General features: G+C 43.8%; 1 protein-coding gene across 4 annotated transcripts in view; it reads right to left on the bottom strand.

Annotated features, from left to right (window-relative positions):
• LOC124552557 overlaps positions 1-18,267 on the bottom strand; it is a 276,969-nt gene that overhangs the window by 120,539 nt on the left and 138,163 nt on the right. For all 4 annotated transcript variants that reach the window (XM_047126876.1, XM_047126877.1, XM_047126878.1 and 1 more), the window contains exon 5: positions 10,908-11,048. In XM_047126876.1, the coding sequence (XP_046982832.1) occupies positions 10,908-11,048 (141 nt within the window). The remainder of the gene's footprint in view (positions 1-10,907; positions 11,049-18,267) is intronic.

The following is an 18,267-nucleotide window of genomic DNA, read 5'->3' as shown; positions in this document are numbered from 1 at the left end:
AATATTATTGCGATCTCGACCGCTCACTTTAACTTAAATATAGCATCAGGTCGCTGCTCTCCATAGACTATATTGTCTACATTTATGATCTTGACTGTTACTTTTTAATTTATGTACGAAGTACTGTCACTGAATTCCTTAATAACGGCGCAAATCCCTTAGGCAGAATAACTGTCGCTGTTGTTTCCTTGATGACCTAGAGCTCCAGTTTTGTGCGGTAAAGAACCTGTAGTATTTGCATATTTGGGGTTTCTTTGTATTGTTGACGATGTTGCAGACATTTATGTCTAAGACACTTATATTTTTATCGTCAGCGGAATATTTATTGTGCGCGGATTGCTTGTTCTTCTTTGAGACATACTTGACTCCTACCATAGCCATCATCGAGTACCTCTTGCCCTACTTTAGCCAACGTCCACTCACTCAATATTTTTTGCTTCTCCGTTCCGAGATCTTTCTGTGTCTATGCTCTCATTCCTTTGGCTTCTCATCGCCAGTAACTTTAATGGCATTAACAGCAACACGTCGCGGCTGCCACGCTAAAAGCATTCTGCGCAGTGTGATGTATCTTGTCTCCTCAGAACTTTCGTACTTCAATTGAAATGTTCGGTTCCATATAAATTTGGGGCTGATTTGAGTTAATTTTTATACTTACATTATATATACCACATCTGAAGATGATTTTACATACAATTGTTCATCAAAAATCTGATAATATAATTTAATTTTTCATATCGATCCATTTAGCAACATCGATCTTGAGCCATGAACATTAATAATCACAATTGTTAATTTAAATGAACAAAAAACCACTTTACGGTGAAACTAATATTATTATGCTTTAGTTTTCATGTAAACAAAATTTATGTTTTCATATTTAATGTTTCTAATTTTACTGTCAACAGTTTAATCGAGAATAACGCTTTTTATAGTGTCAAAATTTGCAACCTTCATTATTAATTATTAGGCACATAAATCTTTACATAACTAGTTCTTTCCAGAAAACATTATGTAAATTATACCTGAAAATCAATTTCAATTAAGACAGGCACAATAAAATTCATTTGAACTACATCCTATTCTAGAAGGACAGTTAGAGAAATTTTAGGCACCAAACGCACCATAGTAGTTTCAGTTACTGTCGAGGTTGATCAATGTAATCACGAAGTTCTTTTTTTCGTGTTGAAATGTTGCACAATACATTTACTTGTTAAGTAAATGCATTGAGCAACATTTCAACACAAGGTGTCAAGTATTTATGAATAAATACTGATGATGTTAAAAAGCAACATTATACCAGCGACTTTTACTGAAACGTAAATCTTTGACCTATTAACTGGAAAGCATAAACAGGAACCGATATCCTACATAACGAGACAGCCATAGGAAGATAAGTAACATTTATCTGACAATATAATGTTTCTGCCCTTATTATATTAACAGTGACGGCTCTAAAATAGTCAGTTCAACATTGGACATTTACTTTCTGTACATCACGAACATTTTGATAGTAAGTTTTATGTAACGTTACAGCAATAGCTATCTGTGCTTACACTGCGTGGTAACAACTGCAGCTTGGCTATAACTAGTCATGTGACCAACTTTAATTCTGCAATCGGTCAGGGCTGCGGCTCACTTTGAAATACACGAGTAAGCAAAACTTACTGACGGAAGTACCACGATTCATTATGGTGTCATGGGCATTACAAAATGCGGGGCATGGGCCTTATAATACAGTATGTATCACCACGGACGACAATGCATGGTGTGCAGTGCGCTTCTGCGTTGGCCACAAGGCTGGTGAGTCTTTGTGATGGCCGTTCGATTCCTCCACCTCCGCGGTTGACAACTGCTGGATCGTCATTGGTCCTTGTGGTCGTGATACAGTACGTCTCCCAAACGCATCCCTCAAGCGCTTGATGGGATTTAAGTCGGGAAGGTGGGGAGAAGGGGGGGGGGGGGATGGAAAGACCGGTCTATTCGCCGAATGTCCTCTCGTCCCACGACCTTGAAACGTCCTCTTAGAAAAATTTATGAATGACTGTGCTGATAAACCTCTTACATTATTTGTTTTTCAAACAGCTGAGCAAAACTGAACGTACTCAGACATTACTCTCTTTACTTATTCTGATCAACACTAAACTGACACACAATATTTTTAGCGCAACGCAATCTGACTTTCAATAATCCCTACAAAAGAATGGCCCTGACTAACATTAACCTATACCTTTCACATATCACTTACCTCACAAAAATCTTCGTTACTTGAACTACTGCCAGCTAAATAAAAGATTCTAGCTACTGAAGTCACTAACTACTGAAGTCACTAACTACTGATAGGCATAGTTAGCAAATGAAAGATTTTGATAAAGAACAAACAATGTCTTTATCTTAATAGTGTTTAAAAGTCATAGTATATATATCAGTTCATGGGATCCAGTCTTACAAATTTACTGTCTCTGATGAACACACGTCCAGATCATCCGCCATCTCTCTCCCCACATCCACCACTGCTGGCGGCTCACCTCCAACTGCGCAACGCTACGCGCTGTTAATAGCCAACTGCCCAACACTACAATAGCAAATTTCAACAATGGAAACCAGCTACAGGCTGCACACGGCACAGTCAGTGATTTTCATATAGGGCGCTACATGGCGTTACCAACATAAAAACCTAAACAGCCTACTTACAAGCTCCACCACCTGCGCTGATCGATGCTGCCTCGCACTGTCATCGATAAAAAAAAAATGAAGTCCGTTTCGAATGACAAGACGCACACGGGCTAGAGTACAGTGTCACAACAACGCCGACTGCTCAGCGAATCGTGTTGAAAGGTCTGGAGCTCAGTACGTCGATGCAACATAAAGCCTCTCCACATCCAAGTACCCGGACCACCAAAACGATAATGTTCGAAAATGTTTGTGGGTGTATTAACTGTTACCACCTCCCGCCATACAAGGTTACGTTCAGAACTGTCGCACATGGTCGTTTTGGTGGTCCAGTGTTACAGCGTGTAGAAGGATAATATTGCGTGTGCGTACTGATCTCTACGTCACTGAACACAGTTCGCTAACTGATCACTGAGGCTTTTTGCGGATGGTGCCGTGGTATATCGAGAGGTTGTGACAATGGAAAATTGTACTGAAATGCAGGAGGATCTGCAGCGAATTCACGCATGGTGTAGGGAATGGCAATTGAATCTCAATGTAGACAAGTGTTATGTGTTGCGAATACATAGAAAGAAAGATCCCTTGTCATTTAGCTACAATATAGCAGGTCAGCAACTGGAAGCAGTTAATTCCATAAATTATCTGGGAGTAGGCATTAGCAGTGATTTAAAATGGAATGATCATATAAAGTTGATCGTCGGTAAAGCAAATGCCAGACTGAGATTGATTGGAAGAATCCTAAGGAAATGCAGTCCGAAAACAAAGGAAGTAGGTTACAGTACGCTTGTTCGCTCAGTGCTTGAATACTGCTCAACAGTGTGGGATCCGTACCAGATAGGGTTGACAGAAGAGATAGAGAAGATCCAACGCAGAGCAGCGCGCTTCGTTACAGGATCATTTGGTAATCGCGAAAACGTTACGGCGATGATAGATAAACACCAGTGGAAGACTCTGCAGGAGAGACGCTCAGTAGCTCGGTACGGGCTTTTGTTGAAGTTTCGAGAACATACCCTCACCGAGGAGTCAAGCAGTTTATTGCTCCCTCCTACGTATATCTCGCGAAGAGACCATGAGGATAGAATCAGAGAGATTAGAGCCCACACAGAGGGATACCGACAATCCTTTGCACGAACAATACGAGGCTGGAATAGAAGGGAGAACCGATAGAGGTACTCAAGGTACCCTCCGCCACACACCGTCAGGTGGCTTGCGGAGTATGGGTGTAGATGTAGGTCGTTATCACGACACTGTACTACTTCCCCGTGTGCGTCTTTCCAGGGGTGCATTTGGCCCTGACTTGCTTTTTATGAATGAGAATGCGCGACTGCATCTAACGACGCAGGTGGAGCTTTTGGAATGTTGGACGAATGGACTGGCTTGTCCTTGCTCCTGACTTAAATCCCGTACAACACCTGTGGGGTGCGTTGGGGAGTGGTTCTGCGCCAGGTCCACATTCTCCAACTACCATACCGAGTTGTCAACCGAGCTGTTTGGGGAATGGAACGCCCTGCCTCAGAACTTCTTACCAGTTATGTGGTTAGCATGGGAGCACTTTACAGAGCATGCATTGCTAACCCGTGGTGATCACACAACTATGTCCCGCCGCTTGTAATGTCCAGGGGACCATCGTGAATGGCAGTGAGTTCAGTCTAATTATTTTCTTTGAGTAAAAGTGTCGTATCTGTTCGTCTCCTGACGTGTTCTTTCGGTTCTTTCTATGTATAGTCCAAGTTTCATCGAGCAGAGGCACGTCATTCGAAAATAAGTATCGTCCTTATATTTTGCAAGATTTTTACGGTTTTATGCGTTAAAAGACAATGAACATCTTTAAAAAATAATTTTCCAAACTTTTGTGACACACCCTGTACATTAAGTAACCAAATTTTTATATTTTAAGATCGTAGTGCTGAGAAGCCATTACTGAAGCAACATACAGGATGAGTCAGGGGGATGCTGTTAGAGATTCTGAACACAAAACGTAATGTGAACATATCCCGTTCTTAACGATTTCCGAGTAAACTAATGAAAAGAATGGGTGGCAGGAGAAAGGCAGGTGATCTAATGTTTTGTTTAGCTGCGTACATTTTCTCACAAAGTATGATCAAAAAGTCCGTTGTCAACTGCAAGGCATTTCTCAGCCCTTGTAGACAGCTGATATGTTGCTGTTCAGAGTTCACTGGTACGGAATGTTGTATTCCACGTTTTCGGTTCACTGATGAGTCAACATTTACACGGAGCGGCCTCAAGAACACGTGAAACTCTACACGCCACTGTGGAAACAAATTTTCAACGATGTTTCTCAGTGAACGTTTGGTGCCTAATTATTAATGACGAACTCATCACTCCGATTGTTTTAGGTAACCATCGTAATGGACTACGGTATCTTGATTTCCTTCACAGCGTGTTACCAAAGTACTTGGAATATACTCCTTGGGCACCACGACGTCATATGTAGTTTCAGCACGGCCGATGCCTGTTATTTTCAAACAGTTGTATGTCGGATCCGGTTAAGAAAAGGGCATACGTGGATTTGAAGATTTTTTATTTTTTTTATTTTATATTTTTTTTTGTAAAGGTTCGCCACTCGCCAATAATATAACCCCTCAAAGCATGTAGCCTTCGTCCTGACTCACCCTGCACGTTGTAATATTATTGAGATTTCCGTCGTATGAAAGCTGTGAGTACCCTGGTAAAGGCATTCACCTATCTGTACATTAAATGATCAACTTATGAGATGAGACCTATTCTTTGAAAGACATTTGTTTTGTATAATTTACGCAACTGTAAAGATGCGCATCTAGCGCGGACGCTAATACACTCCTGGAAATTGAAATAAGAACACCGTGAATTCATTGTCCCAGGAAGGGGAAACTTTATTGACACATTCCTGGGGTCAGATACATCACATGATCACACTGACAGAACCACAGGCACATAGACACAGGCAACAGAGCATGCACAATGTCGGCACTAGTACAGTGTATATCCACCTTTCGCAGCAATGCAGGCTGCTATTCTCCCATGGAGACGATCGTAGAGATGCTGGATGTAGTCCTGTGGAACGGCTTGCCATGCCATTTCCACCTGGCGCCTCAGTTGGACCAGCGTTCGTGCTGGACGTGCAGACCGCGTGAGACGACGCTTCATCCAGTCCCAAACATGCTCAATGGGGGACAGATCCGGAGATCTTGCTGGCCAGGGTAGTTGACTTACACCTTCTAGAGCACGTTGGGTGGCACGGGATACATGCGGACGTGCATTGTCCTGTTGGAACAGCAAGTTCCCTTGCCGGTCTAGGAATGGTAGAACGATGGGTTCGATGACGGTTTGGATGTACCGTGCACTATTCAGTGTCCCCTCGACGATCACCAGTGGTGTACGGCCAGTGTAGGAGATCGCTCCCCACACCATGATGCCGGGTGTTGGCCCTATGTGCCTCAGTCGTATGCAGTCCTGATTGTGGCGCTCACCTGCACGGCGCCAAACACGCATACGACCATCATTGGCACCAAGGCAGAAGCGACTCTCATCGCTGAAGACGACACGTCTCCATTCGTCCCTCCATTCACGCCTGTCGCGACACCACTGGAGGCGGGCTGCACGATGTTGGGGCGTGAGCGGAAGACGGCCTAACGGTGTGCGGGACCGTAGCCCAGCTTCATGGAGACGGTTGCGAATGGTCCTCGCCGATACCCCAGGAGCAACAGTGTCCCTAATTTGCTGGGAAGTGGCGGTGCGGTCCCCTACGGCACTGCGTAGGATCCTACGGTCTTGGCGTGCATCCGTGCGTCGCTGCGGTCCGGTCCCAGGTCGACGGGCACGTGCACCTTCCGCCGACCACTGGCGACAACATCGATGTACTGTGGAGACCTCACGCCCCACGTGTTGAGCAACTCGGCGGTACGTCCAGCCGGCCTCCCGCATGCCCACTATACGCCCTCGCTCAAAGTCCGTCAACTGCACATACGGTTCACGTCCACGCTGTCGCGGCATGCTACCAGTGATAAAGACTGCGATGGAGCTCCGTATGCCACGGCAAACTGGCTGACACTGACGGCGGCGGTGCACAAATGCTGCGCAGCTAGCGCCATTCGACGGCCAACACCGCGGTTCCTGGTGTGTCCGCTGTGCCGTGCGTGTGATCATTGCTTGTACAGCCCTCTCGCAGTGTCCGGAGCAAGTATGGTGGGTCTGACATACCGGTGTCAATGTGTTCTTTTTTCCATTTCCAGGAGTGTACATCGACTGCGCAGTCAAAGAAACATTTTAACAGAAGCTGAACTGAACGTTGCGCTTCGATCTAAGTAAAAGATGACAGTAAAAACTTTTGTAGATCTTCAGTTGCGCTTCGATCAAAGTAAAAGATGACAGTAAAAACTTTTGTAGATCTTCAGGTTTTATCGTACTTCTGCTTGTAATGTGAAAGCGTAAATAAGGTCGTCTTTAAGCCGTAAAAGTGAGCGGTCTTGCCAGCGTGCAGACAACATTGTTAATTAATAAAATTCAAGTAATTTATGTTCGAAACTGTAAACCGGCGAGTTATTGTCATGACGGTGTTGAACGGTGCAAGAATTGTCTTGAAGGAAGGAGAAAAGTAATGACTGTAATTTGTGACAAAAACGTGAACCATGGAGACAGCACAGGGCAGGCTGAAATCTGATCGCACCATACAGTTAGAAAAGTACTTATGTGAGTTAAATTGCTTATAAATAAGCCCTAATTGCTTGTGAGGATTGTTTGAATATAGGCCTATTTAGTGTTTACCAGATTTCTTATTCTATTCTTTTCCTTTATATTGTTTTTACCTCCATGCCGTATTATTTTATAAATGTAAAACAGCCATTAGTACAGCAGAGAATACTGCGGCATCCTGGTCGTAGACAGAAGGCCGCTCTTCTATACAACTCATAGCTGCCCCATTTATTAATGATTTAATTTGCAAATGCAATTTTTTTATTGTTCATTGTTAAAGGTCCCTTAGGTGATTATAAATTTCATACTGATTACCTAAAGAAATCCGGATTGTTCTTTTCCAAATAATAGAAGCCTTTGCGTAATCAAAAACTAACCTCCTTCTGACAGGAGGCGACCAGAAGACGGACGTCTTCGACCGCTTTCGTGTTTCCTGTGGCAAAACTGTGCCAAACTGGGAACACGACATTCTAGTATGACCGCAATATATATATACAGGGTGTTACAAAAAGGTACGGCCAAACTTTCAGGAAACTTTCCTCACACACAAAGAAAGAAAATATGTTATGTGGACATGTGTCCGGAAACGCTTACTTTCCATGTTAGAGCCCATTTTATTACTTCTCTTCAAATCACATTAATCATGGAATGGAAACACACAGCAACAGAACGCACCAGCGTGACTTCAAACACTTTGTTACAGGAAATGTTCAAAATGTCCTCCGTTAGCGAGGATACATGCATCCACTCTTCGTCGCATGGAATCCCTGATGAGCTGATGCAGCCCTGGAGAATGGCGTATTGTATCACAGCCGTCCACAATACGAGCACGAAGAGTCTCTGCATTTGGTACAAGGATTGCGTAGACAAGAGCTTTCAAATGCCCCCATAAATGAAAGTCAAGAGGGTTGAGGTCAGGAGAGCATGGAGGCCATGGAATTCGTCCGCCTCTACCAATCCATCGGTCACCGAATCTGTTGTTGAGAAGCGTACGAACACTTCGACTGAAATGTGCAGGAGCTCCATCGTGCATGAACCACCTGTTGTGTCGTACTTGTAAAGGCACATGTTCTAGCAGCACAGGTAGAGTATCCCGTATGAAATCATGATAACGTGCTCCATTGAGCGTAGGTGGAAGAACATGAGGCCCAATCAAGACATCACCAACAATGCCTGCGCAAACGTTCACAGAAAATCTGTGTTGATGACGTCATTGCACAATTGCGTGCGGATTCTCGTCAGCCCACACATGTTGATTGTGAAAATTTACAATTTGATCACGTTGGAATGAAGCCTCATTCGTAAAGAGAACATTTGCACTGAAATGAGGATTGACACAGTGTTGGATGAACCATTCGCAGAAGTGTACCCGTGGAGGCCAATCAGCTGCTGATAGTGCGTGCACACTCTGTACACGGTACGGAAACAACTTGTTCTCCCGTAGCACTCTCCACACAGTGACGTGGTCAACGTTACCTTGTACAGCAGCAACTTCTCTGACGCTGACATTAGGGTTATCGTCAACTGCACGAAGAATTGCCTCGTCCATTGCAGGTGTCCTCGTCGTTCTAGGTCTTCCCCAGTCGCGAGTCATAGGCTGGAATGTTCCGTGCTCTCTAAGACGCCGATGAATTGCTTCGAGCGTCTTCCTGTCGGGACACCTTCGTTCTGGAAATCTGTCTCGATACAAACGTACCGGGCCACGGCTATTGCCCCGTACTAATCCATACATCAAATGGGCATCTGCCAACTCCGCATTTGTAAACATTGCACTGACTGCAAAACCACGTTCGTGATGAACACTAACCTGTTGATGCTACGTACTGATGTGCTCGATGCTAGTACTGTAGAGCAATGAGTCGTATGTCAACACAAGCACCGAAGTCAACATTACCTTCCTTCAATTGGGCCAACTGGCGGTGAATCGAGGAAGTACAGTACATACTGACGAAACTAATATGAGCTCTAACATGGAAATTAAGCGTTTCCGGACAGATGTCGACATAACATCTTTTCTTCATTTGTGTGTGAGGAATGTTTCCTGAAAGTTTAGCCGTACCCCTTTGTAACACCCTATATATACAGGGTGAGTCACCTAACGTTACCGCTGGATATATTTCGTAAACCACATCAAATACTGACGAACCGACTACACAGACCGAACGCGAGGAGAGGGGCTAGTGTAATTGCTTAATACAAACCATACAAAAATGCACGGAAGTATGTTTTTTAACACAGACCTACGTTTTTTTAAATGGAACTACGTTAGTTTTGTTAGCACATCTGAACATATAAACAAATACATAATCAGTGCCGTTTCTTGCATTATAAAATGTTAATTACATCCGGAGATATTGTGACCTAAAGTTGACGCTTGAAACCTCCAACGTTCAGTTGCGTGTTGTAACAAACACGGGCCACGGTCGGCGAGCAGCATCTGCAGGGACATGTTTACGATGACGACCGTGTTTACAAAAAATGGTTCAAATGGCTCTGAGCACTATGGGACTCAACTGCTGTGGTCATCAGTCCCCTAGAACTTAGAACTACTTAAACCTAACTAACGTAAGGACATCACACACAGCCATGCCCGAGACAGGATTCGAACGTGCGACCGTAGCGGTCGCGCGGTTCCAGACTGAAGCGCCTAGAACCGCTCGTCCACACCGGCCGGCGTGTGTGTGTGTGTGTGTGTGTGTGTGTGTGTGTGTGTGTGTGTGTGTGTGTGTGTCAAGTTTAAAATCTTGTTATTGGTTAGTTGTTAACGTCATACCTGGCAATGTCCTTTTCATAAAGAAAATCTGTCAGCTATTCGAATTTGTTTTTGAAATTGTTTTTTTTTAAATCCCAGACTTAAAAATTTATTATTGAGAAAGCCTTTTAAAATAAAAAGATATCCTTAGCTGTGTGTGTTATTTCACCAACACCTCCTGGCCCCTACTTCCAGGATAACGTTTTTGGGATACCATGTGTACTTTAGTTGTTGTTTGTGAACCGCCCTAATTGACGGTTAGGTGCTGTTTAGAAGAGACCTCCAACCCTTAGTGCTCTTACGGATTTATGGAGAACCCTGCAGGATTTATGGCGTTAATTTCCTCCAGCACGACTTCAGACATTAGTCGAGTCCATGCTACGGCGTGTAGCGGCACTTCTGCGTACTCGCGATGGCCCTACACGATATTAGGCAGGTGTACCTGTTTCTTTGGCTCTTCAGTGTGTGTGTGTGTATTAAGATGTTCAATAGGTCCACTTTCCTTCTGAAGAAGTCAAATTTATATTCCTCGAAACTGTGGTAAAGGAGTAACGAACCTTTAATTGTGCAACGTGGTGTGTAGTTTTCCAATCCTGCCGAGTGAGAGTTGCGAGTCAAATTTTCCGGCTGCATCAGGTGCACGTAAGTGTGGTCTGCCGCAACTGGGGCAGGCCCAGGTCCGGGGAGGAAGTCACGGCGTGGGGAAGCACGGCCGATTCAAGTATATTTAACTTATTTGTTTTTTTTTCTTTTATCATACTAGAACGTGTGCTGCCGCCGTGGCGGTACTCACCGACGCATTCGACGGAGCCGTCGTTCTTGTAGAGCGCACCCATCTGGAAGAGGCAGACGCAGCGGCCGTCGCGACACTCCGTCTTCTCGGTGGTGCGCTCGCACTGCTCCGAGAACTCGCACGTCTCGTTGATCTTGGCCGCTGCAACACGTGGGCAGCCCGTAAACATGGCGCTGGGAAGGGTAACTGCCACGAATCACGGGTTCTATCGACAGTCAGGAGGCGCGGAGGGTCAGAAGGGGGTGTACTTGCTCCTCTCTAGCGGACTGGGAAAAAGAGACATTAGCCGGGCTGGTGACTACTGTCTGCACGGCGGGCGTATTTGAGCATTAGGTGGGTAGGTGGAAAGACTGCAAAGACTTGAAACTTCCCGGCAGATTAAAACTGTGTGCCGGACCGAGACTCGAACTCGGGACCTTTGCCTTTCGCGGGCAAGTGCTCTACCAACTGAGCTACCCAAGCACGACTCACGCCCCGTCCTCACACCTTTACATCTGCCAGTACCTCGTCTCCTACCTTCCAAACTTTACAGAAGCTCTCCTGCGAACCCTGCAGAACTAGCACTCCTGAAAGAAACGATATTGCGGAGACATGGCTTAGCTACAGGCTGGGGGATGTTTCCAGAAAGAGATTTTCACTCTGCAGCGGAGTGTGCGCTGATATGAAACTTCATGGCAGATTAAAACTGTGTGCCGGACCGACACTCGAACTCGGGACCTTTGCCTTTCGCGGGCAGCAGAGCTTCTGTAAAATTTGGAAGATAGGTGACGAGGTACTGGAAGAAGTAAAGCTGTGAGGACGGGTCGTCAGTCGTGCTTGGGTAGCTCAGTTGGTAGAGCACTTGCCCGCGAAAGGCAAAGGTCCCGAGTTCTAGTCTCGGTCCGGCACACAGTTTTAATCTGCTAGGAAGTTTCATATCAGCGCACTCTCCGCTGCAGAGTGAAAATCTCATTCTGCAAACACTTGGCTGATGACGTGATAGGAGAAGAAACAGGAATCGATATGGAAGAGATGGGGGATCCAGTGTTAGAATTTAAAAGACCTCTGGAAGACTTAAAATCAAATTAGGCAAAAGGGATGGTAACAGTGCATCGGAATTTCTAAAATCATTGAGGGGAAGTGGCAACAAAACAACTATTCACTTCGGTGAGTAGAATGAAAAAGAGTTTGGCGAAGTACTATCTGACTGTCGGAAAAACATCTTTCACATAATTCCCAAGATTGCAAGAATTATCGGACAATCAGCTTAATAGCTCATGCGTCCAAGTTGCTGAGAGGCAGAAGATTAGTGTTTAACGTCCCATCGGCAACGAGGTCATTAGAGACGGATTAGGGAAGTATGGGGAAGGAAATCGGCCGTGCCCTTTCAAAGGAACCATCCCGACAAATGTCTTGACCATCCGAAATTCATTGTACTCGCAAATTAAACATACCAATCTTTTGACATCTATAGATGTAGCTTCAAATTGTTGTGCATGTTTATGTAAAGTAGTGTAAAGTGAATTTGCTTTGTATCAGAGTCGATTTTGTGGCAGTCTTATATTGTGCATACTTCCTTGTTGTTTATATGTGTCACAGTATGTAAACGTGTGGAAGTTTATAAATAAACTGTCAAAACTTTCCAGACCGAGAGAATTCATTTTATATAAGCAGTGGGACGGTGGGAGAGAGACGAGACAGTGACAGTGGGCGGGAGAGAGAGAGGAAATAGTGATGGCGGGGGAGAGGAAGTGGCAGTGAAAGAGAAAGAAAAATGGATGAAGATAATAGCAGTGGCAGCCGAAGAGAGACGAGTTACTGACAGTCAGTGAGAGACAGTGGTAGTAAAAGAGAAAGAAACATGGATGGAGATAGAAGTAGTGGGAGCAAAAGAGGAGGAGACAGTGCAAATGGAAAAGAGATGTGTCGAGACCATACATAACTTTAAGAATTTTTAACATGTTACAGGACTGTCAGCAACTGTGATAGCATAATATGTCAAAAATCTGCCTCAGTTGCGAAATTTTACTGGTCTTTCGCAACTGAGGCGGATTTTTGACATATTAATTCGCTAAATTTCCCCCATTCTCTACACCCATGTGTTAGTTTCCTGGTCTAGGGCTCAAAACCGCGAGAAAACCATCCTCAAGGACATGTGTGGAGAGGGGACAGTGGTGGTTGAAGAAAAAGACAACAGATTGCGAGCGAGAAAGAAAGAGAAAGTGGCAATGTAAGAGAAAAAGAATGGGAAAAGGCAATGGGAGTGGGACAGAGAGACAGTGAAAGTGTCAGAGAAGAAGGCAGTGGTAAGGAAGAGCGACTGAAACCGATGCATGCAGCTGCACTGGGAGAGACAAACAGGAGAAAGTGCCAGTGGCGGAGGAGAGAGACAACGGCAGAGAGACATGTACCGGGTGATCAAAAAGTCAGTATAAATTTGGAAACGTAATAAATCACGGAATAATGTAGACAGGTAAAAATTTACACACATGCTTGAAATGACATGGGGTTTTACTAGAACAAAAAAAAAAAAACAAAGTTCACAAAATGCCCGACAGATGGAGCTGGACACCAAAACGAATTTGGGCTACCGAAAATCCTAGAACTGTCGTGGAAACTCCATTGCACAACGAGAAAGTCACGGTATGGGTTGGATTTACCACATCTACCGTTATCGGGCCTTTTTTCTTCGAGGAAGTGCTTGATTCTGGTTTCGTAACTGACACCGTGACAGGTACTGCTACCGTGAGAGGTTCGCCGATATGTTACAGAATCGCATCAACCCCAGCCTGGCTGATAAACACCTGCTGGAACGTACGGTGTTTATGCGGGATGGCGCTCCGCCCCATATTGCTAGACGCGTGGAAGATCTCTTGCGCGCGTCGTTTGGTGATAATCGTGTGCACAGCCGCCACTTTCGTCATGCTCGGCCTCCCAGGTCCTCAGACCTCAGTCCGTGCCATTATTGGCTTTGGGGTTACCTGAAGTCGCAAGTGTATCGTGATCGACCGACATCTCTAGGGATGCCGAAAGACAACATCTCACGCCATGCTTTACAGTGCTGTTCACAACATTATTCCTCGACTACAGCTATTGTTGAGAAATGATGGTGGACATATTGAGCATTTCCTGTAAAGAACATCATCTTTGCTTTGTCTTACTTTGTTATGCTAAGTATTGCTATTCTGATCAGATGAAGCGCCATCTGTCGGACATTTTTTGAACTTTTGTATCTTTTTGGTTCTAATGAAACCCCATGCCATTCCAAGCATGTGTGTCAATTTGTACCTCTCTATCTACATTATTCCGTGGTTTATTCAGTTTTCAGATTTATACTGACTTTTTGATCACCCTGTATAGACAGTGGCAGTGTCAAGGCGTCACTATAAAGAAAGACAAGGAGAAAAGGATTTAGAATGTTCTGTGTTAAAAGGCGCGAATATGTTCGGATGCTTGAATTTTTGGCGAGGAATGCGGAATGAGGACTGAGGCAGCTGATTCCCCACTTTTGCGTCAGAGTCTTTTAAAGAGGGGCATATTCGCGTTTTTTGTGTGTGACAGGAACATTTTTCAGCTGGTACGTACGTGCGCAAACTTTGGAACAAAACTGAAACGACACTGCAGCGTCGTCGGTGAGAGAAATAGGAAACAAAGATATGAGAGCGGGAGGAAAACATTTACAGACAATGACAGAGATAGATATTACCTGGGCTTACGACACATAGGTCGAAAACGGCGGAAATCCCTCGGCAATATATCAGTAGCACCCTGCAACATCAGCAGTTATGCAGGTCCATACCGCATACGGTATGCCATACCGTGTATTGCAGCCTCATTACAGCAATGTTGACGGCAACGCTGTGTGTGGCGACTTCTTGCCGCAAACTAACCATCTGACCGCAAATAACATATTATCAAGAACACAGTTTGGAATTCTGAAGGGTTCTGATATCGAGAAGGCTATTTACACCTACAGTGAAAATGTACTTAATTCATTAAATAACAAATTTCAAGCAGTAGGTATTTTCTGTGATCTGTCAAAGGCATTTGACTGTGTGAACCACAACATCCTTTTAAATAAATTAGAATTAAATGGTGTCATGGGCAGTGCTGCAAAATGGTTCAAGTCATACCTTGCTAACAGGAAACAAAAGGTGTCAGTGCAAGGGACTAGTGAATTAAGTCATCACTCATCATCAGAATGGGAAGAAATTACATGTGGTGTCCCACAAGGCTCCATCTTAGGGCCATTGCTTGTTCTTGTGTACATTAATGATCTCTCATCAGCTACACTGCCAAGAGCAGAGTTCCTTTTGTTTGCAGATGACACAAGTATTGAAATAAATAGTATGTCGAGTGTAGTTCTAGAACGATCTGCTAATGATATTTTCATGGATATTAATAAATGGTTTAAAGCCAACTCACTGACATTAAATTTCGAAAAGACTAACTATATGCAGTTCAGAACCTGTAAGAGTTCTCCACCCAGCATATGCATAAAGTATGAAGAAGAGCAGATAGAAGGGGTTGAGAGTCTTAAATTCCTGGGTTTACAACTTGATAATAAATTTAGTTGGGAGGAGCACACCACAGAAGTGCAGAAACGCCTTAACAAATCTGTATTTGCAATTCGAGTGTTAGCTGACATAGGCGACATAAAAATGAAAAAGCTTGCATACTTTGCCTACTTCCATTCAATAATGTCATATGGTATAATATTTTGGGGTAACTCTTCAAGTCAAACAAATGTTTTCAGAGTCCAAAAGCGTGTAATACGTATTTTTGGAGTGTACCGCGAATGGCTGAAAGCAAGGGGAAACTACGGCCGTAATTCTTCCCGAGGGCATGCAGCTTTACTGTATATTTGGGGAGCAAAATAACTGATGATGGTCGAAGTAGAGAAGATATAAAATGTAGACTGGCAATGGGAAGGAAAGCGTTTCTGAAGAAGAGAAATTTGTTAACATCGAGTATAGATTTAAGTGTCAGGAAGTCGTTTCTGAAAGTATTTGTATGGAGTGTAGCCATGTATGGAAGTGAAACATGGACGATAAATAGTGTGGACAAGAAGAGAATAGAAGCTTTCGAAATGTGGTGCTACAGAAGAATGCTGAAGATTAGATGGGGAGACCACATAACTAATGATGAAGTATTGAATAGAATTGGGGAGAAGAGGAGTATGTGGCACAACTTGACAAAAAGAAGGGACCGGTTAGTAGGACATGTTCTGAGGCATCAAGGGATCACAAATTTAGCATTGGAAGGCAGCGTGGAGGCTAAAAATCGTAGATGGAGACCAAGAGATGAATACACTAAGCAGATTCAGAAGGATGTGGGTTGCAGTAAGTACTGGGAGATGAAGAAGCTTGCACAGGATAGGGTAGCATGGAGAGCTGCATCAAACCAGTTCCAGGACTGAAGACCACAACAACAACAAATTCACGGACGTGATGTAGGAACCTCTTCAAAGAACTGGGTATACCAACTACTGCCTCTCAGTATATTTACTCCTTAATGAAATTTGTCCTAAATAATATATCTCTTTTTCCAACAAACAGCTCAGTTCATACATACAATACCAGGAACACAAATGACCTGCACAAGGACTTAAAAGCACTTACTGTAGTTCAAAAAGGGGTCCACTACTCGGGAACACTCATCTTCAATAATTTGCCAGCAAACATAAAAAATTTAGTTACAAATAAAGATCAGTTTAAAAGGAGCCTGAAAGACTTACTAGCAGCCAACTCCTTCTACTCCATTGACGAATTTTTTAATAGAAACAAATGATGTATTGTATATATTCATATTATTAGTATTGTTATCTCAGCTCAAAAAAAAAAAATGACATGTTCCACATCCACGAGGATCTCCTCAGAACGGATCTATGGAATGAAAAACTAATCTAATCTAATCTTAACTACGGTCCATATAAACGTACATTTAGCGTAGCTGACCACTTCTCAGAAGAAGTAATTTCTCATGATGGTGCTGTTGCACAAGACCCCCAGTTAATTTCGTGAAGACTGTTCGTTCTCTAAAAGAACTTATTTTCTAAAAAAATGTCACCCTTCTTCTCTCCGCCAGTGTGCTCATGCATTTTTTTTTCGCGCGTAGTGACCATCTTGTTTTCGTGTTGTTTATTGTCACGGTATAATGCAGCGGCCACGGAAGAAGCAAGCATTGCTGGTTTCCTTTTAGCACTCGACTCCATGAGAGGCTACTCTCAGTGCGTGCAACTGGGTCTCCCGATGAGTGTTTTGTGGCGCATCTTACCGTAGAAGACTTGTCCCGTTCACTTTAGCGCTCTCCTTGCTGCGCGCTTTAAGGATGACGTAAATGAGCATTGTTATAGTTTAATTCTTTTATCTTGGCGGCTCGCGCATCGCCGCCCAGACGCAGGAGATTGCTGCGTTGCCAGATGCACGCGCCAAGTGAAGCAGCCCCATAGTATAGTTCGCAAACTTACGCTTAGGGGAGAGCGCGCAGTTTATGAAGCAAAGCCACCACGGGCGCATTAACCCTTTCGCTGCTACAGAGACGTGCTCCCCGCATTCCGCGCTGTGCGCGATTTTATAATCACTGCACTGCTCGCCTGTGCTGACATATGGGGTTTCGACTGCTTTGACACAGTTTATCATTCGATGTCAGAAAAACTATTGGGCCCAAAAATTTGATGTTTACACATCTTCTTGACTGATACCTTCCTCCCATAAATGACTTAATTTTGTTTCGATGTTCAACGCAGTTATTGTGCAGCATTAAATGTAGTAAACCATTGCTCGAAATTTTGAAGAGTTTGCAGAGGTAGAAGTCCACAGTGTATACTTTTCGTATGGTCGATTTTAGTTGGCACTAGAAATTTCAAAAAAATTACATTCAAATGAATAAAATTCATGAAGTAAGACACTTCGATATTGTTTTTAAATAAAGAAATAAAGAAAATATAAAGCACCAAACAAGATTTGGTCTCAGATCGTCTTGCTTAGCAGCCAATCACATTAACCACTACGCTAACACAGTTGGTCGTTGAACAGAAACCCTGGAGGACATTAAAGAATCACGCAAAATACCGACAAACACTCTTGGTATGACTATGAATTACTCACGTTACGTCGAAGTACAATAGGAAATAAACAATTGCCATTGTTCTTTATTGAGAAAAAGCGGTTAGTGAGAATGAATTTCCTTGCTATCGCCTGAATTAGGTGGCTTATTGCTTGTTTGGTTTAATTAATTAATAGAATTGTTGTGTACATAGTTCCGTGTAGTCAGCGCATACACAACTTTCCGACTAGAGCGCGCCCTGCTAAACACAACAGCGCAGGCGCAGTGCTCGTCCGTCTCCGCACTACGAGATGGCGCTGTCTTAGAGACGGAC

The sequence above is a fragment of the Schistocerca americana genome, chromosome 10 (assembly GCF_021461395.2).
Source record: "Schistocerca americana isolate TAMUIC-IGC-003095 chromosome 10, iqSchAmer2.1, whole genome shotgun sequence".
Classification (NCBI taxonomy): Eukaryota; Metazoa; Arthropoda; class Insecta; order Orthoptera; family Acrididae; genus Schistocerca; species Schistocerca americana.
The sequence above is the reverse complement of the archived record's forward strand: the minus strand, read 5'-3'. Positions and strand labels throughout refer to the sequence as shown.